The sequence below is a fragment of the Lissotriton vulgaris genome, chromosome 12 (genome assembly GCF_964263255.1).
Source record: "Lissotriton vulgaris chromosome 12, aLisVul1.2, whole genome shotgun sequence".
Taxonomy (NCBI): Eukaryota; Metazoa; Chordata; class Amphibia; order Caudata; family Salamandridae; genus Lissotriton; species Lissotriton vulgaris.
This window is the reverse complement of record NC_141700.1, coordinates 80,081,643-80,102,210: the sequence shown is the minus strand read 5'-3', so window position 1 is coordinate 80,102,210 and position 20,568 is coordinate 80,081,643. Positions and strand designations below refer to the sequence as shown.

Below are 20,568 nucleotides of genomic sequence, written 5' to 3'. Positions count from 1 at the left end.
ATTAATAAATGTATGTTCACTAATTCATTACTGCAGTGAAGATATCAGACTATGGTACAGTGCAAATAATGGGAGAAAACATGCTTACTGAATTACAGATTGCATGAGGAATGACTTTACAGAGAAAACTACTCTATTATTACCAACAAAGTCTTTTACTGTGATTTTACTACATTTTATATTTGTACCCCCTTGAATTCTGCTTCTGATGAAATACCTGTATGTATAACTGCTACACGTGATACATACCGTGGTCTAAACGTTACATGCAGATCCATTGCGGGTAATATGCTATTGATTACCATTGCTGGCAGAACAGAGGGGCTCCTAGATCTAATCAATGATTTACTTTACCTGAGTCAGGGCCCCTCCCCCACACTCAACAATGTCCATTCACATCACATTAGACTCTACAAAGAAAACTTAGCAGGCAAAGAGTGAAAGGGTACCCGATGTAAGTGTAAGGAATTGTTCTGAAATGGATGCAAGAAAACAAATGCAAAGCATCCCTTTTGGGGAATTTGGCCTATAGTGACCAACTAATAGACGCACTGTTTTGTTTTCAAGCCATGAGAAAGGCCTTGCAGACAGAGGACAAGAAGATGCTGTCAACAAAGAATCTGGTAGACTTAGGACTGGGCATCAGTCTTCTGCTGCTCGCTACATTGATTGCTCGCGTAATACTCTGTAAGTAAGATTTACTATTTTTGAACACTTTAAAAGAGATGTAATGAATTACTAGGAAATTAGACTTTTCCAATGTCTCCTCTACTTCTGCTATTGGACAAAATTGTGATCAAATTAGCATCATCAAATGTCATTTCCAGTCCCTTGTACAACTAAACCGCCCAAATAGGGTCCTGATGTCGGAAACGAAACACCTACTGTCAATACCAAGAAGAAAGAGAGCATGCAGTGGTGGCCGTCTCTTCACTTATAATGTGGCTAAAATCTGGAACAGTCTGTCCCTGCAGATTCATGCCCAACCTAACTACTACGGAGACAGATTACAACATTGCTCTTTCCTTAACTACGGCTCATAGTTCAGTCTGTACGCAGGCAATAGCGTGGGGATGCCCATGGGTAACCAGGCACTTTAGAAATACTGTTTCATTCATTCATTCATTTTGTCACTCCACTCACTGGACTGTTTTCAATACCATTCCATATGTAAGAGAACAATTTGAAACTTTAAGTGAACAGTACTATTTTCAACCCATTCCTAATTCAATAAATGAAAGTGTGTGCCTGTACTTCCTTTTTAAGTACCAGAAATGATTTGACATGAAATAATATCCCTCTAAATAAAATTTAGTTCAAGTCACTCTTACTCTTTTCTCCAATCTTCTTAGATTCAACAGTTACTGCCAGAACCCAGCTTACCCAGGAAAAGTTGGCACAACTAGAGAGCAATCTCAGCCGGGCAATGAAGTACATCAGGTGCAAAGAGAGAACTTCTGGCAACGATTGTGGGCGTAAGTACTCTAGCATGGGCCGGTGTTGGTACTGAGCTACTGGCAGACGAGAGACACAAGCAGGCCTGGAAATGTCTAATGCCAGATCCATACTGAATGAGCAAGTAAGCATCGTAGGAACTCTCCAATAAAGAACTTTCTTTATAAAATGGGACAATTGTTATAAAATGGGACAATTGTTATTTTTTATAGCACATATCCCATAAATATTGAACAAAAATCCAAAGGTTTTTTTCAGGTAGGTCTGAAATGGAATTTATGAAATACCCAATGCTGTTTCAGAAAAGCTTTAAAAATGTCTCCAAATTAATATTCGTCAGGAGTAACAGTGCTAGTCTGAGTGTTCTGCATCCAATAGATCCAAGATACCTTATGTGAATGTGGTGTTCTATGAATCCCATTACAAATAAAAAAAAATAAAAAAAGGCTTCAATACACAGCACCCCAACCAAGTGCATTATTTTGCCACAGGGCACATTTCATAATTGTTTAGAAAAAAGTTGTGCCCCATTCTACAGAGCTGCAATGGAGGTTAAATGGTCTGAGATGGAGTGGGGAAAACTCATGGATTGAGACAAGAAACAGAGGCCGGACATAAGTATTTGGAGCAAAGCATACAGCCATCAGAACGTTGTACCTTCCAAAGAACTCCATTGGATAGTCCTGGTGGATGCTGGGATCATTACAGATCCGCTGTGCCGTGATGAAATAAGGCCCTTGCTCTGATTTTCACTTTTGTACTTTTAACTCCAGACTGGCTGTGTTCTGGGCAGGGCGTGCTGAAATGCACTGGGTACGGTGAGCTTCTCAGAAAGATTGATCATGAGGGTGGGGTGATCTGCTCTTATTTTTTAAGGCTCTTGATAAGCAGTGTTACTGTTTTGGTGTGGGAAATGCCCTTGGTGACAATGTGGGACTTTGTGGAGCAGATTGTTGCCACCATCCAAACACCAGAGGGCGAGGGCTTGACCAGTAGTTCTGAAGTCACCTTCGGGAGGAAACATTTCTCTTTGTTTAGATTAGAAAAAAAAGCTGAGACGAGACACTTTTGGATTCGTGGAGCGGTGTTCCTTGTGGGTGAGGTGCTGGGTATATCTGAGTGGCTTGGCATTGAGAGACACTTGCTGTATGAATAAGTCCAAGCTTATGCCGTTGAGCCAGGGTTTTTGCTAGTGGATGCATGTGTTGTTGGCGCTTAGAGGAATTCCATTTTTAAAGGGCATGAGCTTCAGGGACGTTTGGGTTAGACCTAGCGCATGGAAGGTGTTAATGGTATTGTTCCTGATTACCAGTAGAAAGGAGCTGGTACCTTTGGTTATGGTCGGTGGTATTCTGAGCAGGAGCAATCCTAAACAGCTAAACCAGTTATGCAGGGACAGGCCCCTGAACATGTGGGCCCACATTCAGGGCAGTGGGTGGTGAAGTTAGAATCTCCTATGCTTAGGCTCAGGGCCCTAGAGATACCCCCATCAATAACAGAATATGGGTTGAGTTCCCCATCAGAGCACCTGGGGCCTCACATCTGACACAACAGAGGTATTGTTGTTGGTTGTTCTCACTGTACCTTTGTCTTTCAGAGTTCTTCTACTGGGCCTGCCCCACAGACTGGCTGCCGTACAATGGAAAATGCTATTTCTTTTCTCAAAACAAACTCTCATGGAACGGAAGCAGATCAGAATGTCTGACAAGTCAGGCAGACCTGGTTATCATCAATGACAGGACGGAGCAGGTGAGTTAAGATTCGTGTAATGCTTTGTTGTGATTGCTTAAAAACATATTCGTGATGTATTTCTGCTTGTAAAGTGTTGTAGTCTGCACCATTGTAACCTTAATTGTATTTCAAAATGATTTTTAATTAATTTCAATCTATATATCAATTGTCAATCTATCTGTTTCTCCACCAGCCTGTGTGTCTCTCTATGTAGGTACATACATGCAAATAGAAGGCCTTGCTTGAGTGTGTTAGGGGTTGGAGATGGCTGAGGCAAGGTTATGGGAGGGAAATATGCAAAAGAACCATAACCCGCGCCAAGTGTTTTGACGCTGTATAGTGACGACAAGATCTCCACTAACAAACTCATATTATGAACAGTGTTTCAAGCTCCATCAGGGCAACCGCAGTACAAATGTTTTTCAGTAGCAGTGAAAGGTTCTTTAAAGAGACACAAATACATGAAAGCACAGAACAGTCACAGTGTAAGCTTTCCTCCCACACAAAGATCAAGTACTGCACTGCTCCAACAGCTCAATCTTCTTTCACATAAAAAACACAGCAGCAGTGGGAGCTGCTCTCACAGAAACGCAGAGTAGATCCAACCTGTAACTGCAGTGCAAGCTTCCATCGCACAGTACAGGTGCAGCAGAGATGGCTGCAGGGCATACTACACTCAGACAAAACACATGAAAGCGAATTGTAATGTTGACACACAGTCACCCACACACACACACATACCTGGGGCGACTCCTCCGTATTGGTGGAGAAGCGTTGCCCCATTCGTCAGAGACAGAAAAAATAAAATGATAAAAAAACATCATTTTATTTCTTTGTGGCTGGTTTAGGCACGCCTGTAGGGCGGGGTGGGGGCGGGAGGAGTGATGGACACTTAGAAGTGCGCATGTCAGTTTGGCCGTCCGTCTTAGGCCGCCCAAACAGACAGCTGCATTCCTGTTTTTCCAACCCAAGTGTGCTCACAGCCATGTTGGAGAATGATCGCAGGCTCCCAGGCACTGCCTGAGCGCTCAGACCAATCCTGGTGCTGCTCCCATAGTGAAAGCAGCGTCTGGATTGGGTAGGGAGCCTGTTTTTTCAAAGACTGCTGGGACAGCACCGAGGCGGGCATCAGAGGCAGCAAAGGGAAAGGCAAAAAATAAAAGTTTTATTATTTTCCCCATCCTCCCTTCCCCATCTCTTCCCCGTCCCTCATCTCCGTCTGTCCGTCCCCTGCCCCCACTTTTATTTTATGGCAGCCGCCACCGACACACACTGCTGCTGTTAATGCTTCTTGCACACACAGAATAGTTTCAGCGCAAGCAGCTGTAGAAGAAGCTTTTCTCAAAGTAATAGAATAGTAAGTAACGGAACAGTCACTTACAGGTGTCAGCTACAAAAGCCCGGGTCATACACAAAAGGTAGGGAAGCAGCAGTCCAGACTCCTATGTATATGTACTTCACATACACCACAAGCAACAGAAAGAGGACAAGCTCCTCCCACACAGAACAGGGACAGGATTGGCAGAACAATGGAATATAAAACTCACACATGCATTGCTCCGCACATAATGTACAGTAAAATAAGTTGCTGGAAGTGCTGTCTTTCTCTTTCACACACACACACATACACACACACACATACAGACTCATACACAAACACATGCTTAGAAGCACACACAACAGGTACGTTGGAGGCAGGCAGCAGCCATGCAAGTTTACAGCCTCAACATTGAGAGGAGTAGAGCAAGCTCCCTCGCACAAACAGAACAGGGGCAGCTCATGCAGCAGTAGGGGGTGCTTCCCTAGACACCAAGACTTTAGCTTCAGCCCAAAGATGGGAAAGGAGAAACGAATGAAGGAATCGGGCCAAGTATAGGAAAGGACCACAACAACCACAATGCCCCAGGAGCCCACGGACCCGCCCAACCCAAGTCCGGCCAGCGAGCGGAACCGGGAGGGAAAAAGTCTGGCTAGCCCCAGGAACACCAGGAGAGGATAGCGGGCCAACAACAATGGCCACAACAGGAAAGGGACTCTGTAAGAATCCACAGTGAGCAAACAACAAAAAGGTACCGCTGAGCCCGAGCAAGGCTCCAAGGTTATAGAGGGAACTCGGATGTGGCCTGGAGGGGTCTCGGGGAAGCGGACCCCAAACAGATTATACAAGGAGTTTTCTTGACGCGATGAAACCCGAAGGAAACAGAACAGGGTGACGCGGCAAAGGGAAAGTGACACGGCGGAAGACGCGAACACTAGAACGCGAAGCGCCTCACCTAAGGGAAACCAGGCATTTTTGGTTGCCTGACCTCCTCCCACCTGCGCTGTGCGGGACGGCCATCTGGGATCGAGCCTTGGGACTGGCAATCGTGACAGAATCCAATCAATTCTTTGTGACGCTGGATGTGTGCTCATTGTACACAAGCATACCTCAGGAAGAGGCCATCACAGTGATAAAAGAAGTCTTGGACATCCGCCCAACACCACAGTGGATCTCAACTGAATTCCTAATTCAATTACTAAGGATAGCCATGACCAAAAACTACTTCATATTTCAGAATGCCTTATACTACCAATGCAAGGGAGTAGCCATGGGTGCGGGCTTTGCTCCACGCCTGGCGAACTTGTACATGAATAACTTTGAACACCATCACATGTACCCTGACTATAATCCATACAAAGAGAATGTCACATCCTGCAACCGTTACATTGATGACATCATAATGATATGGACCAGAACAGAAGAAAAAATTCAAGAATTTCTCATATGGTTTAATACTCGCTCCACAGATATTCAGTTTACCATGACACACAGCAATAAATCCATCCCTTTCCTTGATCTCACCTTGGAAACCGAAGATGGAAAAATTATAATGAATCTTTTCAAAAAAACAACGGATCGCAATACATTATTACAATACAACTCACATCACCCTAGGAACCTGAAGGACAATCTGCCATACGGACAATTTCTGCGTGTCCGAAGAAACTGCTCAAGAAGAAAAGACTATTTCAATGAAAGTGACCAACTGATCATCAAGTTAAGGGACAGGGGATATCCCAAAGGACTTCTCAACAGGGCCAGAAAAAGAGCGTGGTATAGACCAAGAGAAACACTACTGGAAATACAACCAAGAGACACCAAAATGGACAGGTTGATATGTGTCACCACATTCAATACCAAAAGCCATGAAATCAACAACCTCATTAAGAAGTACTGGGGTCTGGTAGGCCCCGAGATTGGTATAACAGAGGCACCCATTTTGCCTTTAAAAGGGCAAAAAACGTCAAGGATCACGTCGTCTCCTCATTTCTAGACTCATTGCCTGCTCCAGACACACAGTCACAACTGGGTCTCCCACCGATCACAGGACATCAAAAATGTGTCAATTGCAAAGCCTGCAAATATGCAATAACGGGGAACAAAATCATTCACCGAGCAAAAAACCTACACTTTGAATCATTTCACAAATTGTAACAGCCAAAACGTGATTTATGCAATAAGATGCCCATGTCAATTCATCTATATAGGCCAGACCACTCAGAAAGTTAAGAGCAGAATTACACAGTACCAAAGCAGAATCAAGTGCAAGGTACAAGGTGCGCCATTAGTGGAACATTACAGCTCACTAGGTCACACACCAGATGAGATCGAATGGACTGTGCTTGAAAATGTCATCCTTCACAAAAGAGGAGGCAACATCATCAACCAACTCAATTTCAAAGAATGTCGATGGATACACACTATGGAAACCACCACTCATGGTCTCAACGAGCAGGAAGAGACGTATGTTCAGATGAGCAGACTATAACACTTGCAATATCATGATATGACCCTAGTTTCATTTCCAAGTACGATGACATCATAGGTTGTACACATCAAGGATGTCGCTACTAACAAGACCAGATCTAGACCATCGGTCATATCCGTAGCACCTAGATATCCGATCACACAGTTACCAGTCAACCAACCCCACAATAGTATAACGATACACAGTTTAATGGTGTTCTGCGAAAACATATCTTAGACCTGAGACAATTTCCGAAACATGAGTAATTTTAACGTTTCCTATTATGATGTAATCATGTGTTTTCACGTATTATCCAGCATGTAATCATGTGTTTTCACGCATTATCCAGCATGTAAGCCATTGTCAATTGACTCCAGTAGGGCACTCCCTAAAACTTAGTAAACGCTAAGAGTTAGGGATAATTACAACCAACATAACTTGTTGTTACCGATACATGAATGCAATCAATATGTTCCAACTGTATTTAACGGTTTAATGGTGTTCTGCCAAAAGATATCTTAGACCCGAGACAATTTCCGAAACATGAGGAATCTTAACGTTGACTATTGTGATGTAATCATGTATTTTCACGTATTATCCAGCATGTAATCATGTGTTTTCACGTATTATCCAGCATGTAAGCCATTGTCAATTGACTCCAGTAGGGCACTCCCTTAATCGTAGTAAACGCTAAGAGTTAGGGATAATTGCAACCAACATAACTTGTTTTTACCGACACATGAATGCAATCAATATGTTCCAATTTTATTGAAATCTCTTTCAGTATAATGTGTTGTTAGTAATTAACCACATGGCTGCTGGGCGTTTTCCCCCCCCTGTGCTGGAAAATGCCATTTTAGTGGCACTATGACGAGCTGAGCTCGTCATCAGCACACGACACCCGTGGGTGATGACGAGCTCAGCTCGTCATCAGCATCGAAAGGGTTAACTTACCGATACATTTGAAATAAGCCGACTGATTAAGAAGCACCGCGTACAAATGAAATCAACGTACAAATGTATGTTTTAAGTTCAAACTTATGGGTTCCCTTCACTTTCTATTTCGTCAGTTATTGTATAAATGGATTCATTTACAATAAAAAAAAAACAAGAACAAACATCCTTAGATTTACATTTCGAACTTTGCAGATATATGGTAGGCCTTTTTGATGTATATCAATTCCTTGATATGAACATATGAGACTTCCTCGTAATTTTTGTAAAGTTTCCCACTCCGGAAAGCTACCCAATCATTTACTGTACACGTTCGTCACGCTGCACACGTGCGCGCAGACACCCGGCGCAGGTCAAATAGAACAATTACAGGCACCCATATCGGCATTCACGGCGAACAATCCAAGGAGACGGTCGCTCCTCCAAGTCGCTCGAGTAAGTGTTTTCCTAGACTGCTGATATACTACGATGCGGCGCCCTCACTAATTTTAACTTTAGCATGAGACTGGCCTTAAATCCTCCTTGATAATACACTCGGCGCACTCACAACTTTTAAAAACAATCGAGGGTTGGTTTTTCACCAACGCCGCCCATGTTAAGATAACGGCACACACGGCATGGTTAAATCCTTTTTAGAATCACCAGAAATATTTAGCCGTAATGTAAATATTTATCGTCCCGACCGGCCCTGTATTTATTTGGAGTACGAGAAGGCACAGTCACTGGGTTAGACATACACTCGGGCTTGCTATATCGCACAACGCACCCCGAGTGTTTAACAATGATTTTCAACAACACGGTAGGGTCACTCCTTCTTTAACCATTCTACTCATTTAGCCCCTGTCCATTTGAGTATGAGAAGCCACTGGTGCACTCAATCGGGCTTTGAGTATCACACCTCAAACCCGTAATTTTTTAACAGAAATCCTCATGTCACCTTAAAATCCAGGAACTTTGGAAAGATCCGGAAATTATGATAACAGACACAGCTGATACGGCTCTAGCCAAACTCAACACCTCTATAAAGCTAGCCCTTGACATTGTAGCCCCCTTGAAAAAGCATAAGCAGTATCCTATGTCCAAACAAGATAGCTGGTATACCTCCGAACTGAGAGCAGAAAAACAAAACTGTAGGCGAGCCGAGAAAGCTTGGAGAAAAAGGAAAACCGAGAGTAACAGAACAGCTTTTTTAGACGCTCAATCAAAGTACTACAAAAACATTAAACTTGCCAGGAAACAGCATATCACGCAACAGATATCACAAGCAGGCAATTGTTCTAAGGAGCTTTTTAACATTCTTCAGAATTTTATTAAACCGACTGCGTGTGAGAGCTCAGAGGACTTCTCACAAGATCTATGTGATGAAGTATCGACTTTTTTTGAGGATAAAATAAATAACATCTATGGAAAAATAGTGGCAGCTAACAGCGCTATAAATAAAACTATCAATAGTAATCCTCTGACTCCGACAACAAACAACAATAAAACACTCCTAACAGCCTTTCCCTCAATCACTAACACAGAGCTTCTCTCCCTTTGCGGCCAAATTAAATCAGGGTCCCCAAATGACCTTATTCCCGCCAAAATGATTGGCCCCATGATCTCTCTCCTGGGTCCCTCCATATTAGAATTGGTGAATATTTCACTAACAAAAGGTCAGGTTCCAGCAGACTGGAAAAAGGCGGTGGTGAACCCGATTAGAAAAAAGGCATCTTCCCCATGGACAGGCCTCTCCAATTTACGACCCATCTCCCTCCTACCTTACCTGGGCAAGGTTACGGAGAGGCACGTGAACACCTATCTCTCTCAACATCTTGAGGCGACGGACGGCCTGGACCATTCTCAATCAGGGTTCAGGCCAAACCACAGCACAGAATCAGCTCTTCAGACAGTGACTAACAACATCAAAATGGCACTGGATGATGGCAGCTCAATGATTCTGGTGCTGTTGGACCTCTCCGCCGCTTTTGATACGGTGTCTCACACGGTGCTCCTCAACCGCCTAGGCGAGGTGGGAGTAGAAGGAGTGGCTCTGGCATGGATGAAGAGCTTTTTGACTGACCGTTATCAAGAAGTTAGGCTGGGCTCCCACAAATCCACCCTTAGGGAGCTCAACAAGGGAGTGCCGCAAGGCTCGTGCTTGAGTCCTACACTCTTCAATGTGTATGTGGCCCCCCTAGCCAACTTAGCAAGATCTTTCGGCTTCACCCCTGTGTCGTATGCCGACGACACCCAACTCCTTTTTCCCTTTAAAAATCTTACACCTGCAATAAAAAGATCTTTTGCAGATGGCATGAGAGCCATTGCAGAGTGGATGTCATCTAACTGCCTGCAGTGTAATGTAGGGAAGACAGAGGTCATGTGTTTTGGACAAGCGGCGACACACTGGGCATCCGATTGGTGGCCATTAGAGCTGGGCCCTGTCCCTACTCCCAAGAGTTCAGTCAGGAACCTGGGAGTACTCTTCGATCAGCAGCTCACTTTCAAGGGCCACGTTAACCAAGTTGCTGGAAACTGCTTCCGGGCTATTGGTATGTTAAGGCGTGTCTTCCCCTACATACCGGACCATCATAGAAGGACGCTTGTACAGGCTCTTGTCATCAGCAGGGTTGATTACTGCAATGGTTTGCTCCTCGGAGCAAACGAAGAACAACTCAGTAAACTGCAGGTAATCCAAAATACAGCTGCAAGGATTATCCTGAACGCCCCCCCCAAGGACACCCTCACATCCCCTGCTGATGAGACTCCACTGGCTTCCAGTGAGGAAACGAGTCCAGTTTAAAACACTGTGTACTATTCATAAGAGTATGACAGGGGAGGGTCCAAAATACATGACCACGATTTTTCAGCCCTACGTTCCTGGGCGCCTTCTGCGCTCCAGTCATCAGCAGCTACTGCAAGTACCCAGAGTAAAAAAGACCAGACAAGGTGGCCGTGCATTATCTTATGCCGGACCAATACTCTGGAACTCTCTGCCCCCGGAATTAAGATCTCTCCCCAGCCACCTGACCTTCCGGAAAACTTTAAAAACCTACCTGTACCCTACAAATAATGCTCTGTAGTTTCCTTTTAGGTTGGACACTCAATTTATTCAAAACTCTCCCTGTTGCAGCAATAGCGCGGAGATACCCCTCCGGGGGTCTAGTCTGGCGCTTTACAAGAATATAAAATAAATAAATAAAATAAACTCTTACACGGGAAATTCCCACATCCTGATTAGTGCGTCGCTCTACACGAAGCATCCCCCAGTGTCACATACTGAACTTGAAACACAACCCATTATTATTTTAGGCAGCAGCCAAGGCGTCCTTGAGTAGTAATCCGGCTACCGACTGTTGTTGAAGAACCCATTACACACAGTCCAGGTATGTTCATAATGCCAATCCAGACAGCACTACCTCATTTACGCCTTTCATGCAGATACTAAGGTTCATTGTACATCATTTTTAGGAGCAGTGAGCCAACCACATCCAGTGTGCCTAGTCGACGGACAGGCACCTGAAGCATAACAACAGAAAAAATAGAATCAAGGTATGCACACGATCATGTGCTCCTAAAACCAATTTGGATCCCTCACTGACCCATGGAAAGCCCTGACATTCTGTCATTCTTATCCATAGGCTGTCCAACCCTTTTCCCAGTCCTGATGAAGACCCGCCCCAGATGCACGTAGTCAGCGCATCATCACCAGGGTCGAAACGTCGACGTACCATACTATAGATCTTACTGTAACAAAAGATATCATTTTGCCTAATGACTATTGTGTTGACAGTTGATAACCTTAAATATTTGTAACTTGTATGTATCTGTGTTTTTGTAAATCTGTATTAGTCTTTCACATTTTACGTTGTATAGCACTATATATGTTTTTTTGTATTGTGGACAGCTCAATCAATGCTTGATAAAGTCAAAAGTATTGAGAAAGTGTATTACTAAAGATTTACTTTCTTAGCCATTTGGGGTCAGTGTTTAATGATTTATACTACTATGTCTGTACCCCACCAGGGACACACGAGTTTGATTACAGGTTGAAATACCTTGTTTAAGTACACTTTTTCCTCCCAACAGAACCATTATTGTTTGTCTAATTACCCGCCCAGATTCAGTTACAGGGTCACCCCATTATTTCTAAAAGTACAACCAAGGCAGCATAAGTGCAAGCTACTCACAAACACAGCAGATGTAGCACACGGAGTAGACATGTTTACCACAACAACATTTGTTCAGGACAAGTTGTAATGGTCCAGGCAACCCTCACCCAGTACACAGGTACATTACAGCTGACAGCTGTGTAAACCTCTTCTCATAAAAAGATGTATGGAGATGGTGTAGGGAGAGAGGGGAAGATGTTATCAAATCTAGGATTGAATACAGGATAAAAGGAAGTAGAAAATATGCTGCACTTATGCAAGCAGTGCACACTTCTCTGCTTTGACATTGTGGCACAGTCTGCTAAAGTTGGCAATGGTTACATGCCTGAAGGAATCCAACAGTGTTTTGATAGATCTCAAATCATAAAGAAATTTTATTTAAGGTGTATCCTAGTGAGAGCGGTTGCTGCACCGCAGGTCAAAAGACCTGTTACTCCCAGCGGCCATTTTTCCATACAAAGGGTTTTGGTCAGTAAAGTTTCAGAATCCTTGTGTGCACCCAGCTCCGTTGAATCCATGAGTTGTCTAGCATCAAAAGTGGCCACCTGGGTCTGAGACAGGTCACAAATACCACAAGTACTCTGAGATTTGTAATCTTTTGCAGAACCTGTTCCCTTTGCTCTCCTACAGTTCTTCATCTCAAACACGACAAAGCAGGATATCCACTGGATTGGCCTGACGGATAGGGATCAAGAAGGTGTCTGGAAGTGGGTGAACGGTCTACATTTACAATCAGAAGCGTAAGTCACCTTTCAAGCAAAAAGTACATCATTTATATTTCTGTATATTATAGATTTCTATTTGTACCTTATTTTATTTACCAAACCACCGAATCTAGAACAGTGACGTGTTAACTAAAGGTAATAGGCATGGGCAAGGCCAGTAGGTCTCGTTTATTTTTAAAAGGGCGTCTTCTGTCCTTGGTGAGTTTGTGCGAGCAATAACACATCTTACATGCTTAGCCATTTATCCTTGAACTCATACATCCTATCAGCTATCAAATGATTCATTCTTGTATCATTGACTGTCAAAATTGATGTTGTCAAGAATGGTAGTATGAAAGGAACAAAGGAGTACATCAGATTAAATAAATGTGTTAAACTCAGAAGCTAGAATTGATAGTTTTAGATGAACTGTGTGATAGAAAACATGGGAAATAGCATCCAAATAGGAAATGGCTGAGCAAAAACAAGAGATCGAGATGTAATTTCACAGTTGGGAGAAGAGAAATAGAAAAAAATTCTATGGATCACATACAATTGGGCTGCAATTTGTGCTTGTTTCCATATTCCACCAGAGAATACTGACTGCACATGGGGTGGTATTCACCTGATGTACAATTAGGGGCCCATTTTTAGGTCTCGCGCCTGTGTTGCAGTGCGCAGCAATGCTCGCCCAGTGAGAGACCTCTTGTAGGGGGTTTCAAAACGGACCTAGGAATCGCACACGCTTGTGCGTGTGCTTTTCCTTTTGGCCCACGCTATTGGCCTTTGGGTGCGTTTTTTCTCAAAGACAGCATGCAATTGGCCAAAGACGGGCGCATTGCTCCGCCCATGGCTTATTGGTGTCTATTACGCGTACCGCTGCCATGTGGTTTCAAGTATCGTGCCCAGACACAGGCGCGATAATTGAAACCACATGTCTCGCTGTGGCGCGCGCGCACCACTCTCAGGCTTCTTCTTTTTTGGATCCATTTCACAGGGAAGCAACTAAATGAAAGAAGGAAAGAGAGGTGGGCTGCTCACGCGCACCACTTGTGGACTTGTTTCCATGTGGTAGGACCGTCCCCCAGGCCTCATCCAAAGCCCTCCTTCTCCTTTGCCTGGGGGGTAGGAACATCCCCAAGACCACATCACATGCCATGCTTGTACACTGCACCCTTCCCTGGGGGTAGGAACAATCCCCAGCCCTCAGCTCACGCAGATTTCGCGGGGACTGTCATTACTATATTATTAACGCTTCCCCGAAGACCACAATTACCCCAAAAGCTGTCCTCATTATTAACTTTACGTTCCATCATTTCATATTCAAATATCCCAACAGCTCTAAAAATGGCAAGTTTCCTCCTGAGAAGTCCAGGGTCCCAGACGACCCCCACAGATCCCAGCATAATGCTTATTAATGACATTTGATCTCTTGGTGTAAATAACAATGCCCACTGATGCCATGTGCTCTCTTCAATGTAAAGAAAGGTTCTGCGTGACCTTACCTGGATGGGTCTCCATGCCCCCTCAGCCGGGGGTAGCAGGGCCCTTTTGTCTTCTCTGCTGCCCCCTCCTCAGTGTCAGCACCTCATGCCTGTCGGGTACCCCGCCGGCATGGCCCTCTCTGCCTCTGCAGGGATGCCCTGCTGTCTCCTGCTGTCCATGCGCCTCTCTTTGGATTCATTCATGAACAGAGGGGGGGCGATGCCCGAGCTAATAGAGTTCTTCCAGTGAAGATGCCACCGCCTGAGCTGGGGGTCCTTCTGGGTCACTGCCTCAGCTCTTGAAGTGGGTTGACCAGACCCCCCATGTTGCCTGGAATCATTTTGTTCTTCTTCATACACAGCAATAGTGAAAGCTCCTTCATGCCAGAGATCGGGGTCCCGGGAGTCCCCGAGGCAAGCCCCTGGGTTGCCTGAGTTTCACCAGGGAGCTGAGCTGGAGGAACCCTGGGTGGCTCCATGCAGCTGACTGGGTGCGTCTGAGCGCACTGGCTCGGGTTCCTCCCCTACTTCAACGTGTGCTCTGCTCTGATGCTCACCAGCTCCACCCGTCACACAGCCAGGAGAAGTGATCAGTGGCGCTTCGCTCAAAGTTACCTCTCCACTCCAGATTGTATCACCTCCTGCCACTCAAAACCCGTCTTCTACATCCTATCACCCAGGTCCGTCTTTACCTTTCTAGTTTAGGCAACCTTACACCTTCAAAAACCCAATCTTACTTCCACTTCTCCTTATGCATATATACCCTCATTACACAATCCTCATTACCGTCTGTAACCCAAATACCCACAGCAATCCCTCCTTACAATTCAGTCCTTTACATCCTATCACCCAGATCTCTTTACAACTGTCAGGCGAGCTTCCCTCCACACATTCCATCATACTCACCTCCTTCAAACACACCAACACTTCTATGCATGTCTCTCCATCTCCTTAACCCCCTTTAACTCAATCCCACTGCCTCCCTAATCACACACATATACACCCCGCCCCATTACTCAAATGTCCAGCCACATAGCACAACACATACCAGTACTCCAACATGGTATTTACGTTGACAACACTACATTGATGTTTCTAGGGTTAAGGTACGTGTTAAGGGCACTGTAAGGGGTAGTCTTAGATTTAGGTTTAAGAATCGAATTTGGGTTAAGTTTAATAATAATAATAATAGGGAAGCTTGTAAAGCGCCTGGCTCCGCCCACCGGCGTGTCCCCGCGCTGTGGTGAGTGAGAGATCCCAGAGCCCCCTACCCAGACTAAGGCGCCCAGGCTCTTTAGTGAAGGAACAGGTGTGTTTTGAGCTCTCTTCTGAACCTCGGTATGTTTAGGCAGGTTCAGTGTTTGGCATCAGTGAGCCAGACCTATGCCCAGGGCGGCAGCCTTCAGAGGGGAGAACCGAGCTGCCTCCACTATGGGCATGCATTCAGGGGTCTCATTTAGCTTCAGGGATTCATTTTCTTTTAACCTATTGAAATTTGTTCTAAATTCCCCAGGCACCTAAGTTTAACCCTCACTTAACCTTTTCCCTTGTCCTTCCCCTCCCATCTACCTTCATTCCCATGCCCCTCATCCCATAACCCACTCCTCATCAAAAAATGTGTACCATTGAAGCAGCTGAGCTGTGTGTGATTCAGTAGAGCTGGGGTTGGGGGTTGAGGTGTTTGTGTTCAGAGGCCACTCATTGCTCTAATGTAATCATCCAGTGAGTAGCCTGTGGACACAAAGGAGACCTGTTGCTTCATTTTACACTCACTCAGAAGTGAGGGTGCCAAATTTGGTTCGGCCCAGGGCACTGTCCGACCAAAGGCTGACCCTTTGTTTAGGATTGCAAAATGGTGCGCATTCTTGTTTAGTATTGGGGTTTGTACTAAGGTAGCCTTTAGGGCTATGGTATGCTTAAGATGGAGGGTTAGGGTGGTATTTAGGGATAGGGTATGTATGAAATATAGGCATAGGCCGAGTGGTATAGTAAGCGTTAGGCAGAAACTTCGGGTTGAGGTTAAAATTATATGTGCCTCTATCTCTTTTGAGAACTCGGTCCTTCTTGACCCTATCACTCATTCTTCTACAAATTGAGAGAACGTCTCCCACACCTCTCAGCACACAAACTTGTCATCTATCTTTCCTCATCGCTCATAACACACCCTGTCACTATAATTCTACCGAATCACCCACACATTAACACCCTCCCTTTCCTATGACTCAAACCCACTTACCATCCTACCACTCACACACCACCTTTATCTCTCAAAATCCCGCTCCTCCTTTCCCTATCAGGAAGACTCTCCTAAGCCCTCCCTATCATGCACGTTTCCATAGCTATCTTTGTTACCCAAACCTCCACCTGCACTGCCATATTGCTCAAAGTACCTTCCATCCTTCCCTATCTTACAGACCTCTCTCCTTTCCCCATCACGTAATTTCCACACTTCTCTGTAACAAAGTATGTGATCTACCCCACCCAAACCTCACTCTACTCCTACCTATGTCCATATTTCACTTTGAACGTCCCTACAATACAATACTCCCTTCACCTATCAGTCCACCTGCCACCCAGACCTTCTTTACTCAAGGCCAATTTATGTGCTGGTTTGGGAGCTCAGTGAGACCCAGCACAGACAGTTGTCACGCAGATGTCATCCTAAAGTGCTAGACTAGGTGTATTTCCACACTGCTCCTGTGACAGCACGCATGTGCCTGTGTGTTATTTAGTTTGTTCTTTCCTAAACGGACATAACATTTCCTCCAAAAGCCAAGGAATCGGTGAGCCATTCGAATTGTTGACGGTACCGCCATCTCTTGAGCACATTTCGTGCTGTATAGTCTTTCACTCACACTGATGGAAGAGGATGAGATCATTGATGGGATTGTGATCCCGTATCTCTATTTCCAATGTCCTGAAATAGTCTGTTTTCTTCTCCTAGCTCACACAGTTGCCATTGGGCAGCATGTTTGATGTGTGGGCTTAGATGGGATCCAAGGAGACCTTCTTCAGGTTGTCCTTTTCTTCATTTATTGGGTGATTACTCGCTGAACGTTCTGAAGCTGGGCCTATTTCTCATTTGGTGTGGTGTGACATCATATGCAACAATCACTATGGTGTCCTTTCCTGTCACTGTCCTTAAGTAAAGTGCAATAGGTATTGCAAACTCCCTGGCGGTATATTGGTCGTTAACCTGTATCTGGTCACCTGGTCATTGGTCCATTGTTCAGGCCCTTCTCTTCTTTCTGGTTTTGTTGTTGTTTTTTCTCTTCTTCACTGCATATGGCTAATGGATCGCAGAAAAGGAAGTGTGATATGACACCAGCTATAGAGGACAGCAACATGAAGTGGCCAAGTTCTTATATTCGCTCTGGAGTAAAACAAGCACTGAAAATGCAATAGGTCTCGTTGATGAAACCTATTGGAATTGAGGATGATGTACTAATAGGGGAAGTTGTTTACCATACTGTGCTCTTTCACCTAATCAGATTTCAACAGGTTGTACTGAAACCCTGGAGTGCTCCCTGGTTAAATTCCTGAATTTGGCTGCATTCAGGAGATTGTACCTAAATCAGAATTGTCAATGGAATGAAGGCGTAACCTGTAAGTGGAAGATGATGAAGGGAAGAGAAGAAGTGGAGCTTTGTATTCTTGCGAAAGACTTTTCACATAAAGACAAATCTCACGAAAAAATGTGCAAGGGTAAAGTGAGGACGAATAAGGAAAGAGAAAAGCAGATGGTCAGTAGCAGAGAAGAGTGGGAATGACTGAGAAGAAGAGAACAAAATAGAGGAAATAAGAAGAGTCATGACACAACCAGGGATTGGCAGACAGATAAATCAATAAGATAAGCCAGGCAATTTGCGAATCTTTAATCAGCACAATCTCATTGGAACATAAAAGTACAAAAAGCATTGAAATGCTACAACTAAAGTAAAAATGAATTTAAAAAGACAGGAGAGTGATTGTTCAATAGTAGTAGAAGCTCAGCTAAAGAATGTTAGCTACAAATAGCACCCAAGTGGCTTCCCCAGCATAGAATTACTCCAGCAACACAAATAAAAAAAAATTAAAAAGAAGGGGTAGTGAACCTACAATTATGATAAACAACTCGTGTAAGAAATATCATAAGGCAAATAGCACCCAGACAGGCAACCGCAATATGAAAACAAACTATGCACAGCATTAATGGGAGAACCATCTAAAATAGGCAAAAACTACGTGTAACTAGATTTGTGTTTTCTAGTTTGAAACACACTCCATATATAACAGGCTATTCTAAAGCATGTAGTGTGATCCAATGCACACAGGTACCGTAAAGCAACATTATGATCCCTGATATTATTTTCAACAAAGATTGGTTTCAAGAAAACTTTCCTTGGACCGTCATGAAAACAACAGAATAATAAAAAGTGCTGAGTGCTCTGCTTCGAAACGCCATCACATGGGCACGGTACTGGTCCTCTGTGCCATTGATTCCCAATGGGGACTGTAACAAGGTGGTATTCTATGCCCAGCCGCCGCCTTGTAAGAACTAAGTGGTGTTGAGTGTTGCTCACCCGGGGAAGATGCAGTTGGAGGCCCTCGGGTATAGGGCCTGACAAATAAGAGACAACTGTCGACTTTTGGGGATCAACAAGATCCCTCTTTTCCTTCCAAGCACCTAAAAAAGAGGCCTTATCCTCACATTTGTGTAAAGCAGGGTTTCTGTAGGGAACTTCGAGCATGGAGGTATCAAACAATGATTCAGAGACTTTGTTAATCTAGGATAGCCACTGTCTTTTAAAGACATGGTCTAACGCTAGACAATCCATATTGATGAATTTTGTAAAAGCCGTTTCGGTTTTAGCCCAAATTGAGTGCCAAAGTAAATTGGGCTTAAAGGGATCATGTCCCCCGGGTGGGTTAGCCCCACTTCCATATGCTCAATGGTGGATAATGTAGAGGCAGGGGTAAACAATAGGCACCTAAGGAAAGCATTCTCTTCCACCTGAATAGGACAACAAGATGAATAACCTCCCAGGCCTCCTCCGTACATAGAGGCAGAAAGGGCTCTTGCTTTGTAAATGTCGACTATTTCCCTAATGGGTCGACTACCAAGTTTACGGGAGAACATAAAAATTCCCTCGCACACTGTACTCATTTTTGGTCAAGCGATTTATATATGTTAAGTCCATAAACCATTATTAGTGAAGAAGATATCTAACTACACAAATGAATTGACCTTTACGATGGGAGAGCCCTTGATAAAAAATGTTTTACACTTCTGGCTGCTTCCACCACAGGTCATCGTAAATGTTTTAGCTATATTGATGCTTAATTTCCTAGCTTCCATAAAGTCCTCAAAAGTGCCTATCAGTCTCTGCAGACCGACAGCCCCTCTACATCTTAGGACCATGTCATCTCCATTCAAAAGCCCCGGGGCCGAAAATCCAAGAAATATAGACGAATTGCCCGGCAGAGCCTGTAGGGCACCAACCACTGCATTGATGAAAAAGGGAAAAAGGGAATGGAGCAGGACGTAGGCCTGCCTGAATCCTCTTCTGATATAAAATGAGGGAGACCATTCTTAATTCCATTCTTATCAGGATTTATAAAGCGTGGCTAATCTACCAATAGGGAATCCAGGCTCTTGCAGGTCCCGGAGACGTATTCGAACAGCCAGGTCTTGAGGGCCATTCAGAATTTTGGAAGCGAGGTGATGGTCCGGAGGTAGGGAGGCTGTTGCAGGTCTTTGCTGCGATGTGGGAGAAGTAGGGTCCTCCACATCTGCTTCGGTAGATACAGGGAATATGGTCAAGTGAAAGGGAGGCGGAGCGTAGTCTTCTTGATGGTTTGTGGAAATTCGGGGGTTTGTTAATGTAGGCAGTTCCTTGGTTGTGTAGAGCCTTGTGTGCGTGGGTCAGCAACTTAAATTGCCACTCTTTAGTATGGGGAGCCAGTAGAGTTTCCTGAGGTGGGGTGTGATGTGGGTTTGTCGAGGAAAGCAGAGGATGAGACTGGATGCAGCATTCTGTATGGTCTAAAGTCTCTGTAGGAGGTGTGCTGAAATTTGTACTTTGAGGGCATTGCCGTAGTACAGTCGGCTGTTGATGAGGGCTTGTGTTATAGTGCAGCTTGTGTGTAGGGGTAGCCACTTGAAGATCCTACCTAGCATGCCCAAAGTGAGTTAGCTGGTAGAAGAGACGGCGTTGATCTGTGATTTCATGCTGAGCTTGTTGTCAATGATGATTCTGAGGTTTCTGGCGTGGGTCCTAGGTCTGATGGCCACCAGGAGTCGTTCCAATTGTTGCTGCTG

General features: G+C 44.5%; 1 protein-coding gene across 1 annotated transcript in view; it reads left to right on the top strand.

Annotated features, from left to right (window-relative positions):
* The first annotated feature begins 569 nt into the window (after positions 1–569).
* LOC147673377 (hepatic lectin-like) overlaps positions 570–20,568 on the top strand; it is a 39,368-nt gene continuing 19,369 nt past the window's right edge. Inside the window, exons 1-4 of the mRNA XM_086945495.1 lie at positions 570–687; positions 1,353–1,475; positions 3,053–3,204; positions 12,710–12,819. Of these exons, the coding sequence (XP_086801621.1) occupies positions 570–687; positions 1,353–1,475; positions 3,053–3,204; positions 12,710–12,819 (503 nt within the window). The remainder of the gene's footprint in view (positions 688–1,352; positions 1,476–3,052; positions 3,205–12,709; positions 12,820–20,568) is intronic.